Here is a 13808-nt window from a genome sequence, read left to right on the forward strand (position 1 = left end):
CTTGCGCAAACTCCTATGTATTTGAGTCACAAGGTCAAGTTGAAAATCCAGAAGAAAGAGAGAGGGAGAAAAAGAGAATGACATACCGGACCGTACGGTGAAATAGATCCAGACCGAGACCCATGGCACAGGACATACATCGCGAGAAACACTTGTTAAACGTTGTCATAGCGACGCTCGCTTTGTGCTCGAGCGTTCGCAACTATTAATTATGCAACGTCGCGCGGAGAAAAGGCGCGAGAAGGTTTTCGTGTCTGATTAGAGGAGAACACAGGAAAAATATATTCAGGAGGATACAACAAAGACGATATATTAATAACGTTTCACGAAGACGGCAGACAAAACGCACCGAGAGAAACGCGGTCACTCTGAATGGCGGGCCCGCGAGAAGAATTAGAGAGATTTAATTAAGCGTCGAGTCTTTCTTAATAGAGAACGATGTAACAGAGAAGTCAATAATCTTCCCTCTTTTTATCTCTCTCTCTTTCTCTCCTTCTTCCTCTTTTCGAGTCACGAGTCACGCGACTCTATGGATTCAATCGCTTTTAGACATACCTAAAAGACGTTTCTTACGGACGATAGCGTTGTTGCAACCTAGTGTGGGTGGTGAGAGAGGTACGCACATATCTCAACGTTAAAATTCGTGTACCGTTGTGCGAATGGTACGAGACGACACGTGGGAACGAGATGCGAGTTATCGCGCGCCGATGTAATAATTATCAGCAGATCGATCGCGACGCGTGACGGAAAACTCTGGTCGATTATTCGCTCATTTCCGGGTACCGTAGGTAAAGTACCGCTTTTGTATTCGGCGAGTATACAAGAAAGAGATTGTGATGTACGTGTATATATTGTGTATGTACCTCGCGTTACGGTCAAATGAACAAGAGAATGTTAGACATCATTGGCGAACGTGGCGGATAATTTGATTCGTAGGCACGTTCCATCGATATGTATTATACTATAAATATTGATAATATATTTAAAAAAAATTAAAAACTAAATTAATTTAAAAAGTTAAGATAAAAAATATTATAATATAATTTATTATCGTCTCTTCGCAAAACAAGTAGATTATTAAAATTTTTAAAATATTTCCAATAATAAAAATCTATCAAGTGCTTTTTATTTATAAAAATAACTTCAGAATAATTATTCTTAAAGTTTAACATATTTCTTAAAGTAGGAATCGAATATGTTTGAAAAGACTTTAAGCACTTTGAATACATCTAATAATTCTAAGATAAATTGGAACAGGGCTTAGCTTCTTCACTCGATTAATCTCTCGGATTTTTCTCTATTTTTTTTTTTTTTAACCTTCGACATTCTTTATAAATACAACAATTCGCCATGGAAGGAAGAAGAAACTCACGAACGAACGTACGCTTTATTTCGCAAGTTCTGCCTTCTTCCTCGATCGCCGTGCTACGCACTTTATACCCGCGCAATGGCATAAATCAGCCCGGGAGCGGATAACCATCCACCTCGCTCTTCCTCAATGCATCCCAATGTGTTATCCATCCACGCATAGACAATATTCTGCGTTTACGTGGAGCCTATGTAAATTAAATCCTATGTATATTCTATGCGTGGACGATATCCAATGTATTTAACTATTGACAATTTTATTCTTTCCTGTGCAAAGAATAAAATAAGAATCGGCATCTCTTTTCCGTACAGTTCTTCTCACGTACCTAATGTAATTAAATTCTATGTAAATATTATGTAAGAAAATATTTGTAGCGCCAACATGAAGTACGTATGATATAATTCTAATTTATCGCATCTTCATCTGACAGGCTAATAAATGCGCATGGTGTTAATCAGTTACAGAAGTTACGTGAAGTGTAAAACAAAACAATCAGTATATTCGATCGATTCTCAATCTTCGGACATTGATCTTGATAAAATAGATCAGATCGATTCGATCATGCACAAGCAAGGCTTGCTTGATTTCAATTAACGTATAATGGTTTCGTGATCTTATAATGGTTTCGTTATAATTATTACGGGAAAACGAGATGGTAGCCAATTACTAGAAATGGAATGCTCTCTTTTGATTGATAGAGAAGTTTGTACGTTCATTTGTCACAGAATCTGAGCTTAAATAGATTTTCAAAGTCATTAATGAGACTATAATATCTTTTTATTCTCAATACAGAATAGTTCCACATTTTTAATAAAAAATATTATAAATATTCATAAATTAATGAAAATAAAATTTTTATCACAGAATTTTTGCATATATTACATAAAATAACATTATTATTGTAACGAATTTCTAATTTTCTTAAAATAAAGTAATTATATTTTACATTAACTGCAGTTTGTAAAAAAAGTTAACTTTACTAATTAATATTACGTCATTTTCAAATTATTTTTAACACAATGAAATAGTAGCCAATAAGTTAAAAAATGTCACAAAGTGGATATAAAAAAGACGCAAAATAAATATTTGAAAACTGTCCTTTCGATAGATGGCAAAAAATAAATCAACAGATTAATTGGTGTGAGAGCATTAACGGAAGCACGCATCGTCTCTCGCGAGACTATTCAATCCTCCGGCGTTGCCGACAAAGTGCAAGTTCAACAATAAATTCGAGTTTCTTGCTGGTCGTCGCGGTACGCGGCGAGGGTAAAACCGACGATTTAATTCCTCCGCAAGAACTTCACCGAGCTGGTACAATCGTCGCGGTCGATCGATCGACAAGACTTCTTCACTCACTTTCTTTCCATTTCGATTTGTTCACTCTGTATCGTGTCATATGTGATTATTATGTGTGCGCGTATATGTCTGCGCTGTATATGTGCAATGATTGAATCAAAACGAGAAAGAAACGAAGAAACCGGCAGACCGGCGAGATAGTTCGGGCCGACTCTAGAAAACGAGTGTTGCAAGCGAACTCAAGAGAACCAAGTTATCTCTTTCCTTTTCCCTGCCCTATCCTCTTCTTCCACTGTCTCCGTTTCTCCATTCGAACCGTTTTTCCCCTTTTCTTTCGACGACTAGATTAATCTACAAGCGCGCGGTTAATCGTTTAACCGGTGCACGATAGAGTAGTTTCTAATTAGCGGAATGGAATGGAGGAGGCGTGATCGGATCGCTCGACGAGGGAAATCTTTCGCTTAGACAGGATCGTCCTTAGGAAGGAGACGCTGGTCGCGCATTGAGATAGAAAGAAACGAAGTACGGTACTCAAGTTAGAGCGAGAGGGAACAAGAGAGGAAAGAGAGACGAGATGTAGACAGCTCGGCACGAAGAAAAGCTAGGCGAGAATAAGAGTTAAGAGAGCGGGTTGCTGCAAATTGAACTATAACGACTACCTGTGTGTGTGTGTGTGTGTGTGTGTGTGTGTGTGTGTGTGTGTGTGTGTGTGTGTGTGTGTGTGTGTGTGTGTGTGAGAGAGACCAAATCGACTCAAACCTGTACCGAGAGTTCTGCTAAGGGTGGTTACAAGGTCCGTCGATCCTGCAAAGAGCTCTTTTTCGCACAGAAAAGGAACAAAAACGCATAACTAGAGCGAGCATAACAAGAACCGAGTTGCAAAGAAATCAACGACGAGATGAACGCCTAACGACAGAGAAAATATGACAGAAGGCGTGCGTAAGCGTGTTGTATGCTGCAAATTGAACCATTACAACTAACGACGCGAGCGAATCGTCTTGAACGAAGTAGTTTACCAACGAGCTAGTGCATTTTATCCTGGTTTTCGTGAAATGCAAAAGTCATGAATAAAAACGAGAGTAAGTACTCCCACATGAGGCTTGTAAACGTTCATTTAAAGGAACGATCCAAAGGACTCGAGCTAAAGAATTATATTCTATTTCTCACTTTAGAAAGAGAACCAATAAAACTGTAGACCAAATAATATATTTCCAACATTTGCATATGTGAAAAAACTCTTAAATGAAGAATGAGTTTTTATCAACTTTATATTTTTTATGTAATCAAAAATGTAATAGCGATGCAAATATACTAGAAGAATCAAATCTTTTTACTGTTACGAAACGTTCATGCCTAATGAACATTTGTACTATATATGATTGATCATTGCGACAAGAATTAACTTGAAAAGGATATGAGACACAGTGAGAGAGAGAGAGAGAGAGAGAGAGAGAGAGAGAAAAGTAAAAAAAAATAATAAAATCTTTATGACGGAATAATATATAGAGGGACCATTTCTAAAAAAAAAAGGACTTGTTGATCAAACAAGTTCAGCGATTCCTCGCAGTAGGATTCGGAACGATCTCGTCTCGGCGACGACCAGAGATGATCCGGAGACGATTCGCGAGCCTCTGCTTCCCAGTGCTAACGATCACTGGCACATGACCGAGGCACGCCTTCTTCGAGTTTCGATCCTCGCGACTTATTGGAGTGTCACGGAGCGGGAAGAGGAAGAACGAACGCGAAAGCAGCGCGTTTTACAGAAGCGTGCAGAAGACGTCGTCCTGAACGGAGAAGGCGATAATGCGGGGCGGCTCGCTCGTTCGAGGTGAAACGACCGGGAAGAGGCAGGAAAGAGGATCGAAATAAAAGTCACGGTGCGTGTAGTTATGTGCCAGTTTCTTCGGGTTGTGGCCTCGGCCGAAGGTTCCTTAAACGAATGCCTTCCCAAACAAATGAAAAATGCTATACGCGGCACTTTTTATTAATGTAAGATCGCAAAATGCACTTCAGTTTGGAACGAAGTGCGTGAAATATGTCTGCACCGTTCAATTTTTTGTTTTCAATTCTTTACGCTGGAAATATTTGCCCGGAGCGATTTATATTTATATTACAATAAAAGTTAAAAAAAGAAACAACGCAATAAAAAGTTTCATTAAAATCAAGCAGCAGTATTTGTTATGGACACATAAGCTTATGTCAGTATGTGTTTTTAAATGACGTAACTGTAATTTCTAATTTTTTTTTTTAGTTAATAAAGAAATTAAACTATTAATTTCTATATAAAATAAAAAGATATTGAATAAACATAGAAAATGTATATCTAGGAAAGACAAAATACAAATAAATATAATGCAATAATACATGCAATAAAAAAATCAGAAGAATTAATATGTACGCTAAAAATAAAAGTTATTATACTAACAAACAATTCAAATCGTCAACGAAAAAAAAAAAAAAAAAAAATAAGAATTAAAAAATAGGACTTACATTATATTATACAATGTATGTACATCGCATGCGTAGCATACATCAGCATATAAAATATAATACATCGCACAAAATAGTACCAGGAAACGCGTAACGATCAGTAACGAAGAACCACCTGCGGAAAGGCAGAACTCGCTCGCGTTTCTTCAACGGGAAAAGACGCGCCGGTAAGGTGGACGAAGGAGAAGGAGAGCACAGGGGAGGGGGGGGGGAGAAGGGGGAGGAAGGAACGAAGGAGCAGACGCGGTAGAAGGTGGGGTCGCCATGGTTGTGGTCCGCCTGGGAAAAAGAGGACCACGCATTGTAACCCAGGGAGCGAGGAGGCCACGCTAGGCTGACCCTAGGCTTTATATTAACCAGCCTCTCCGTCTGTGTACACACGCACGTAAATGGCCGTGTCGACCACCCCTGGCCCAGGCTTGTACCTGTTGCATCGAGTAATCACTGCCCTGCGAGAGAGTCCCTTTTGTCCTCCTCTCTTTCTCGATCTTTCCTCCGCCCCGTTGGCGTTTTCTTAGCGAGATTGCGCGACGGGGCGCGAGGCGTCCTCCTGCCCGCGATAAACAGAGTGGAACGCGCGAGAATCTTCGAAAAGGCCCTTCCTAAATTCTGCGATGAATTTATCGGGTTGTGTCGCAATTAACTGGTCGGCGGGAACGCTCTTGTTCCCCGGATTCTCAAACCATCGAGAACGAATCCCGGCCACTCCGTGAGAAAACTCGTCTTGGACATTTTCGCGGACATCGCGGAATTTGGGATAACAAAGAAGAGAACGAAAGTTATTCATTACGTTATTATTTATTCCGGAAGCGAGCGACGGAGAGGGGAGGAAAAGAGAAACGAAACCTAATTACATCTACTTCCACGTAACTGTAACTGATCATAGAATATGCGATATTCCGAAGAGACTACAAAGAGACTATGGGTGGATATTCTTAAACAGAATCTGCTGTCATTTCTGTTACCTTGGACGAGGTAATCGTAGACGCGGAGGAGAGCGAGGTTAGAAAGAAAAAAAAAAAAATGAAGTATCACGAGGAGATCGTACGTGTTGATACGAAAAAGTTTCATCTTTCGCGGGATTGGGGGGGTACTACGTAGCGCGGCTACGAGATTCCGCGGCGCGATATGGGGTAAAAAGTTTTGCGCGGTACTCACCTTCGGGGCAGATGCACTCGTAGTCATGTTCGCCGAGCTGATGGCACGAGCCTCCGTTTTCACACGGTGACGGATCGCAGGGGATGTAGTCGCTCTCGCAGTTTTGCCCGGTGTACCCGCTCGAGCACATGCATCTGTAAAGCAAAAGCAGATTTTTGAAAAACAATTAAAAAAAACAATAGGGACTTGGTTAATTCAGAATGTATACGTTTTTTTTTTTTTTTCAATAAGTAACCAATTTTTCTCTGATCAAGTCTAACATGCGAATTGGATGTAATGCGATATCGAATTCCCCCCTCCCCCTCCCCCTCCCGTGCACGAGAAACGTCGCGTAAGACGATCTAACAATGAAACCGCGAAACAATTCCATCGGTATCGCGTCGATGTTGATAATTGAAAGAACATAACACCAATAATCATGCTATCCGTCTCGGTCAGTAATTGCAACATTCCACGAAGGGGATAGTACGAGCGCGATTGCTCCTAAAAATTATGGGAGTTTATTAACCGGTATACAAATATTTTTGGCAGGTTGATAAAAATGATGGAAAATTAAACGTCAAAAAAATTCGATGTAAGGAACTTAACTTTTTGTTATGTATTATTTATGAATAAAAATTATTAATTAATAAGTATTTAAAAAAAAAAGTCATATATTTTTATTATAAAAACGATGTAAGATAGATATTTTCAACTGAATCTTAGTAACCTAATACATATTAATATTTTCTACTTATTAACTACATATTTATTTCGCAATTTAATACTTTTTGAAGCGCAAATATTTATCATTTCTTTTAGCCACTACAAATACGTGCTATCTCAATTTTCCAAAGAGTTCTCCTTAGAATTAAGATACTCCTACATCCATCACATATACATTCGTTCCACACATACATTCGTCACATGTACATCCATAACAATACGCGTGATTTTTTTTCATTTGTTGACATGGCGCGCGGCAGCGAAACATTTTTTTATTCGCCGTGCGAACGTACCTTGAACTCGCGACGAGCAGCAATAACAGAAACACACATGTGAGATTCATTTTTGCTCGCAATCGATGCCCACGGACAGTCGCAATGATAAAACGTAATCCTCATATTTCGACGAAGAACCTTTGGGCTGTAAAACGTTCACTCCAATCTTCAAAAACAAAGATCACACTGACGATTGGTCCGAGCATTCGCGCCCACCTTCCTGTTCTTCGTTTCACAAAAAAAAAAAATAATAATAATAATAACAAAAAGAACGAATCACATCCGCACCCGTATACATACAACACCTCGGCACTATAATAATTATTTATAACCTTTCACAGTTCACAATCGCACTGCCCTCGAGAGACCACACGCGAGAGCGTAATCCAACTCGGTGATCATAATGTAAACAAGATCACGAAGGAGAACAATCCCACGGTCAATATTTCGACGACCGGATAAGCGATGTTCAACAACTGTTAATCCTCTGGACGAAACGATAGAGCCGAAAATTCGAAGGAATTTGTTATGCGGGCACAAAAGTTTCCGGGTAAATTAATCGCGTCACTTCCGCGACGGCTCGGTCGCGGATTTTGAATCCAACAGGACCGCGCGAGGACGCGCGTCCCGATCGACGTGACGAAAACTGCGCGGGAATATCACCGCGGCGATCTCGGAGCACGGCTTTCCCTTCTTTCGCGGCACGACGCCAGGAGGCCGTCCGGCGTTCTCCTTTCCATCGTTCCCGCGCTACCTCGTTCCGCGTCCGGCACGCATCTCCTCGCGCCCGGAGGTGAGAGAGATAAGTCCCTTTTTCGATATTCCGTTTCTTCCGAACCGCGGCCGCGTGGACAACACCGTATAACGGTGAAAACACGGTAAAACGAAGGACGAACACCGCTCTCTTTCCCTTGCGTATCCTACCCTCTCGAGCGTAGCGCGACGCCACCTGTCAGCACGCGACCACCACGCGACTCCGCTCGTCCTCCTCAGGATCCGTTCAGTCGTTTCCACTGGACGCCGATCCACTTCGCAGCATTCAGGTCGAATCTGCACGAATTATCTCTATCCCACGCACGGCAAAATGGAGCGCACCGTTGGAGGTGTCTGAGATTATTTTCGCGTGCGAACCATGGAATTTATCCTCGTGCAACACCGAAATGTATCGTGCATCCAATTTTGAATTTTTCAGGCGTCAAAAATTCCTGTCTCTCTCTCTCTCGTTCCTTGTCTTCCTTGCTCCAATTTCCGTTTCGATAAAGCTTCAAACTCATCGAAGCTCCACCGATCGTGTCCTGACGAAGGAAGGTTTTTTTTAAAAACCGAAAGAGGGGAAACGAGGAACCAACGCGCACAGTCCGACCTCTGTAAGATCGATTCACCCCGGCAATCACTTCACTTTAACGGTTTATCGCGACCACCTGTCTCGTCTCTCTCGCGCGCAACGCGAGATCCTATGGGGACGCGCGCGCGAAACGTGCGTCGTCCTCGAACGGCTGGCGACTGACTAATCTCACCTTCCGCGGCGCACCGTCCAGAGGGCGTTAACGTCGCGTTGCGCGCGACCGACCCTTCCGCGCGCTCGCGCTTGCCCCACCCCACTGCCCTTCTCTCTGTCGTAGATCGCTCGCGCTTTCTCTTTCTCTTCGCCGCCGTTTCGTGTCCGAGCCGCGCTCTTCTCCTCTCCTGTTTGCGCTTACTCCCTTCGACTACCAACTCGTTGCTTTTCGATCGCGAATGCTATCGTCTTGCTAGTCTGGAGCAGTGTCTTTTGCGCAAGAATGTTCTCTGTTTCCTTTTCTTCTTTTTCTTTCTCTTATCCTGCCACCTGAAGAGTCGACCAACTATGTCGACTCGATTAAACGTAAACTGAGACTTTAAGGATATGTTATACATCTATTTTTATTTACAATTAAAAAATTATGAAAAAAATTATAGATTATTCTACATCGCATTTAAAGAGAATACAAAAAATTTTGCGACAATTTAAAATCTGAATAAAAAATTATTTAAATATAGTAGTATATAGTAGAAATATACTGTAATAAAAATGTATAATAATTAAAAAATAAAAATCTCAATTTTTTTTTATGTAAAAAAATTTTAAGTATTAAAAATGCGATTTGATAAAGATTTAATTGTAGTTTAAAATTATCTGTGGTTTTCATTTCAAACATAAAAATTGTAAAAATAGATGAAATACATCCTTAAAAGATGTGTTCTGTTCTCGAGTGGAATAAGAAACATAAAAAAATTAATATTGATATGATTTCATTTTAATGATTCAAAATTATATAATCATTATGATCCAAATGCTATTAAATTTTTAAATTGCTATAAACAAAATCTTTAAATAATTATATGCGCTGTAATGATGTTGTGTATGACTTTAGTTCTCACATAAGTTACATTCGTATTCATATATCAATTATGAATAAACATGGTTTTATTTACAAACGGATTATGAAAATGTAAAATGATGACAAAATCAATTTTTTGCTCATCGCTTTTTTAGATATGGGCAAAATATGAAAATTTTAAAATATCAAACTCATTAAATATATGTAAAAATTTGACGAGTAGTACTAACATCCCAACCACAATTGAATTGACTTTGTTGAAGTCAACGTGCCTTAATCGCTTTTTTCGTGCCCGGGACATGTTCCATCGCCAAGCTCCATTTACACGACAGCAATATAAATATGTAAATCTGCAAAATGACAGACATGTCCGAAGACCAATGCATATTTGGGGAGGACCGAGTCGCTTCGGAAGCAAAAACAATGACTTGGGAGAAACCGTTTGCACAGTGCACAAAATGTACTTTTCGAAATTTTCAAAAAGATATTACATTTCAAAAAGACATTACACACGGAAGTTCAAAATAAAAATTTATCTCCAATTCATCAAGATTCATTATGGGAAAATCTTTAACATCTTTTTCATCAATAAAATGTCACAAAAAGACAAACATAATAAAAAATACAAATGTTTTAAGTTTAATTTTATTTTTAAATATATAATATGACAGTCAAACTATTCTTAAATACGTCGCAAAAATATCTGTATAGTTACAGAATTTATAATACAAATACTGACATAGAGAAAACAATTTTGCTGGCAAATTTGGACAGATACATATAAAAAATTTTGTTGGGTCATCAAAATTATTATGTGAAGAACATGATAATATTGCAAAAATTTAAATAATTTTTTTATCTTGTAATAACTAATTTAAACGTGTAAGATAATTATTTGAAAAGGACACATTACATCATTCAAACAGCCATTGTTGTCACGAACTGACTTTAAAATTTAATTTTCTCTTGTTTAACGACATTATGCTGGGCCCTCCGTAAACGGACAGATTCACGAGCAGAAACGATGAGCCGCAAGGTATGCTTTTCAAGAGCGAAGGGACGATCCGCATTTTTTCATTCCCCGCGGGATATCTCGAGCGACCGATGACGGTTCGACTCTTTCTTTCTCTCTCTTTCTTCCCGGTTATCCTGCGGGTCCGGCCACTTGTACACGTTGCAGCACTGACGGGGCTGCTCACCCTCGTCTAATCCATTATTCCGCGTGACCGACCGCAAATGATTTCCGATACATTCGATTTTTGAGAGGCCACTCGATCGCACGTAGATTATCTCTCACTCTTGCGGCTGCGACACGACGCCGGCGGCGCGCTCAATGGTCCAGCGAGAATGTTTTATTCGTTCCACGCTATCGCGAAAAGCAAAATCGCTCGCAGGAACGAACAATGCGGGCGTTGGAGTTGTTTACTCGAGAACACGTTTTATTTCGCCAGATATTCAGTTCGGAAGGTTCGGAATCCGAAAATTGTCGCGCGTCGCTCTCTCGCGAAAAAAATGAGCGTTAAAAAACCGCTCCATTCTTTCTCGCATTAAAATTATTTTCACCGTTACAGAGTTTCACATAATTGCTGCCGATGAGCTGAAATAGGAAGTGCAACGTCCGTGTTTTAAGTCACGTACGTCGAATTTTTTCTCACAATAAATTATTGTTCGATCACCCTTATTAATTAGTCATTCGATAAGCGTTAAGATCCTTGTGCCAATTAAGACTTCAGCATCTAAGATCGGCCTAGCCCCGACACGCAGCGCGTTTATGTCGGCGCGAGAAGCTTCCCGACTCACGATCGCGCAGGCTTAATGGAGTAGGTAATCGATGAAAGCCAAACGTATCACCGCGATAAAGTCTAATCGACAAGTATAAACATCTCACGCGGCATATAATCAAAATAAAAGTCCACCGTTGACGGTGAGGAAGCAGCTAAATACATTTACGATAGTGAGGCAACACATTCATAATAATCATGATACATTACTAATATTTATAATTTTATAAATTTACAATTTTGTGAATTAATTGATTCGTGTATGCTTTTCCATATTACTCGTACATGCCTATTTTAATATATACAAATATAAAACCTTGTCCTAAAATAAACCTAGACTTTCCAACAGTAGACTTTTATAAATTATTCATAAGTATGGTGAAAAGAAATGGATTATAAAAACATAAAGATCACATCATAAAAAATTGAATTAAATTGAAAAACATAAAATTATATTTTATAAATTAATAACTAAAGAAATATGTATATTATCTTGCAGGATAACGAGAAATAATTGTCATCTTTAGAGATCATGTAATTGCATGAGGTAAGACCGATGATTGATCGGAAACTTCCAACTTTATAATCTAGTTTGTTGGCATTTGTCAATTTCTTTTCACTTCAAATATATAAGATTGATTAATCGCAATTTAATAATCTTTTTATATATCTTGAAATCGTGTGGAATTTAATATCATTTCTGCTGGGCACTGCTCCTTTTTTTGTCAAACCATGATTCTTTTTCTCGAGATGGTCCTCTCTAATTTAGCTTCTGCGATATACGCGATGCAATCGCTTTTTATGCGAGTGGCACAGTGCAGCGGATATGATTAGCCAAAACGGCATAATTTCGCCATTCGCTTCGATGACCAGTTATTTTGTTCTGTCGCAGGCGTTCGGTAGAAGAGCAACCACAACGCGAACAAGTATCACGGAGAAGCGGCAAGCTCGGCTTCTAGGAGAGAAGAGGGAGGGTGACGTCGGAGGGTGGAGGAAGACCGATCCACGGCCATTTTTCAAGAGTCTGGCCCGCAGAAACTTGCGGCAGCTTACGCATCGTGACAAAAAGTCACTTTTTCGTAGGGGGGGGGTCCCTTAATGCGCGTTTCTTCCTCGACTTTGCGAGCGGCAAACGAGCGATGAAAAAAGAGGGATGAGAGAAAGAGAGGATGGGAGGAGTCGGGATTAATCGAAAGTCCGCCAGCGAAAATCTGGCTGGGGTCTCGCATGCTCGCTCACCGGCCTTACGGTCTGTCTGTTGCCGATCGCCGGTGGTCGCTGTCACGACGTTTTGTCATTAGCCGCACCGAAAATTGATACGGGTCCGCGTGGTGCGATTTAACTTGGCGCTGCCGCCGCCAATTTAATTGACATCAAATTGGAGCGTGAAGAAAAGATTGGATTCGCGAGACGAGCCAGGCCCGTCGTGACGAACGATGAAGAAGGAGAGAATGCCGAATACATCTCTGACCGTGCTCGTTTCCGATCATCTTTACGACGCTCCATCAAATTCCACGATGAAAAGATCCCCCGATGGAATATTAAGTATCCTTCGGTTAATAACGTCCTCTTTTTCACTGACGCACGATATTTGATTATGGACGCTTCGCGTAACGAGGAATTGCAGTGGAATCGCGCCGACATCTGCTTCCTTGTACCTTCTCGCGTCCGTTATTGACACCACTCGAGTGATCTAAAGAACTGATAAAGCGATGACATATGCAACATATGCACGAACCTTTTCCTTCCGCGTTATTATTATTTACATTAATTATTTTTTACCGCCGAAACGCTCTCTAGCATGAAAACGAGGCATTTGTGCAATAAATATATATTTCTTTAATATTGTTAATGCTATAATCAAAGCGAATCGGGTTTGATCCACGCAATGTATGTATCTCGATGATTTATGTAACGCCTTCGCTTTCTCCATTGTAGAAACGTAAACGAGCGAGTTTTGACAGCGTCCGTAAACATATGAATAATTGCGGCTTAGTTTCTGGAAATAAATGGTCGAACCTGCTATCGTGATTCACGATTAACAAACCGAGATTTATTCCGGTTAAAGATTGCGCATTATTCGCGGCAAAATATAACGGGAAGTATTGCTCCCCCCGTTATGGACGTTACATAAATGTTCGTGAATGTCGATGAAAATCACAGGGAAACGACTTGTGCTTGCCATCGTGATTAAACATAAAAAAAGAATGCCTCTTCGTTTCCCGAGCGAATCCTCGTGACGTGTGCAATCCTCGTGAATACGAATGAATCCTGCACGAGCTGAATTTAGATTTTTTTTTTTTTTCCATGCAACCCAGTTGATTACACAATAACGCTCGCATTTAATGTGCCACTACCGCAACGGGCTTTTACG

At 40.2% G+C, this 13808-nt stretch overlaps 1 protein-coding gene across 2 annotated transcripts in view; it reads right to left on the reverse strand.

The window, feature by feature from the left end:
* The window catches only part of N (neurogenic locus Notch protein), a 233018-nt gene that overhangs the window by 118995 nt on the left and 100215 nt on the right, over positions 1-13808 (reverse strand). Inside the window, exons 1-2 of one of the 2 annotated variants that reach the window (XM_089084344.1) lie at positions 7312-8813; positions 6314-6447 (exon numbers count right to left, since the gene is read on the reverse strand). In XM_089084344.1, the coding sequence (XP_088940470.1) occupies positions 6314-6447; positions 7312-7361 (184 nt within the window). In that variant the 5' untranslated portion in view covers positions 7362-8813. Of the gene's footprint in view, positions 1-6313; positions 6448-7311; positions 8814-13808 lie in introns of those variants that run through there. The other variant, XM_089084343.1, reaches the window with a different exon arrangement.

This window comes from Pogonomyrmex barbatus, unplaced genomic scaffold (genome assembly GCF_055798465.1).
Source record: "Pogonomyrmex barbatus isolate J1 unplaced genomic scaffold, ASM5579846v1 scaffold8, whole genome shotgun sequence".
Lineage (NCBI taxonomy): Eukaryota > Metazoa > Arthropoda > Insecta > Hymenoptera > Formicidae > Pogonomyrmex > Pogonomyrmex barbatus.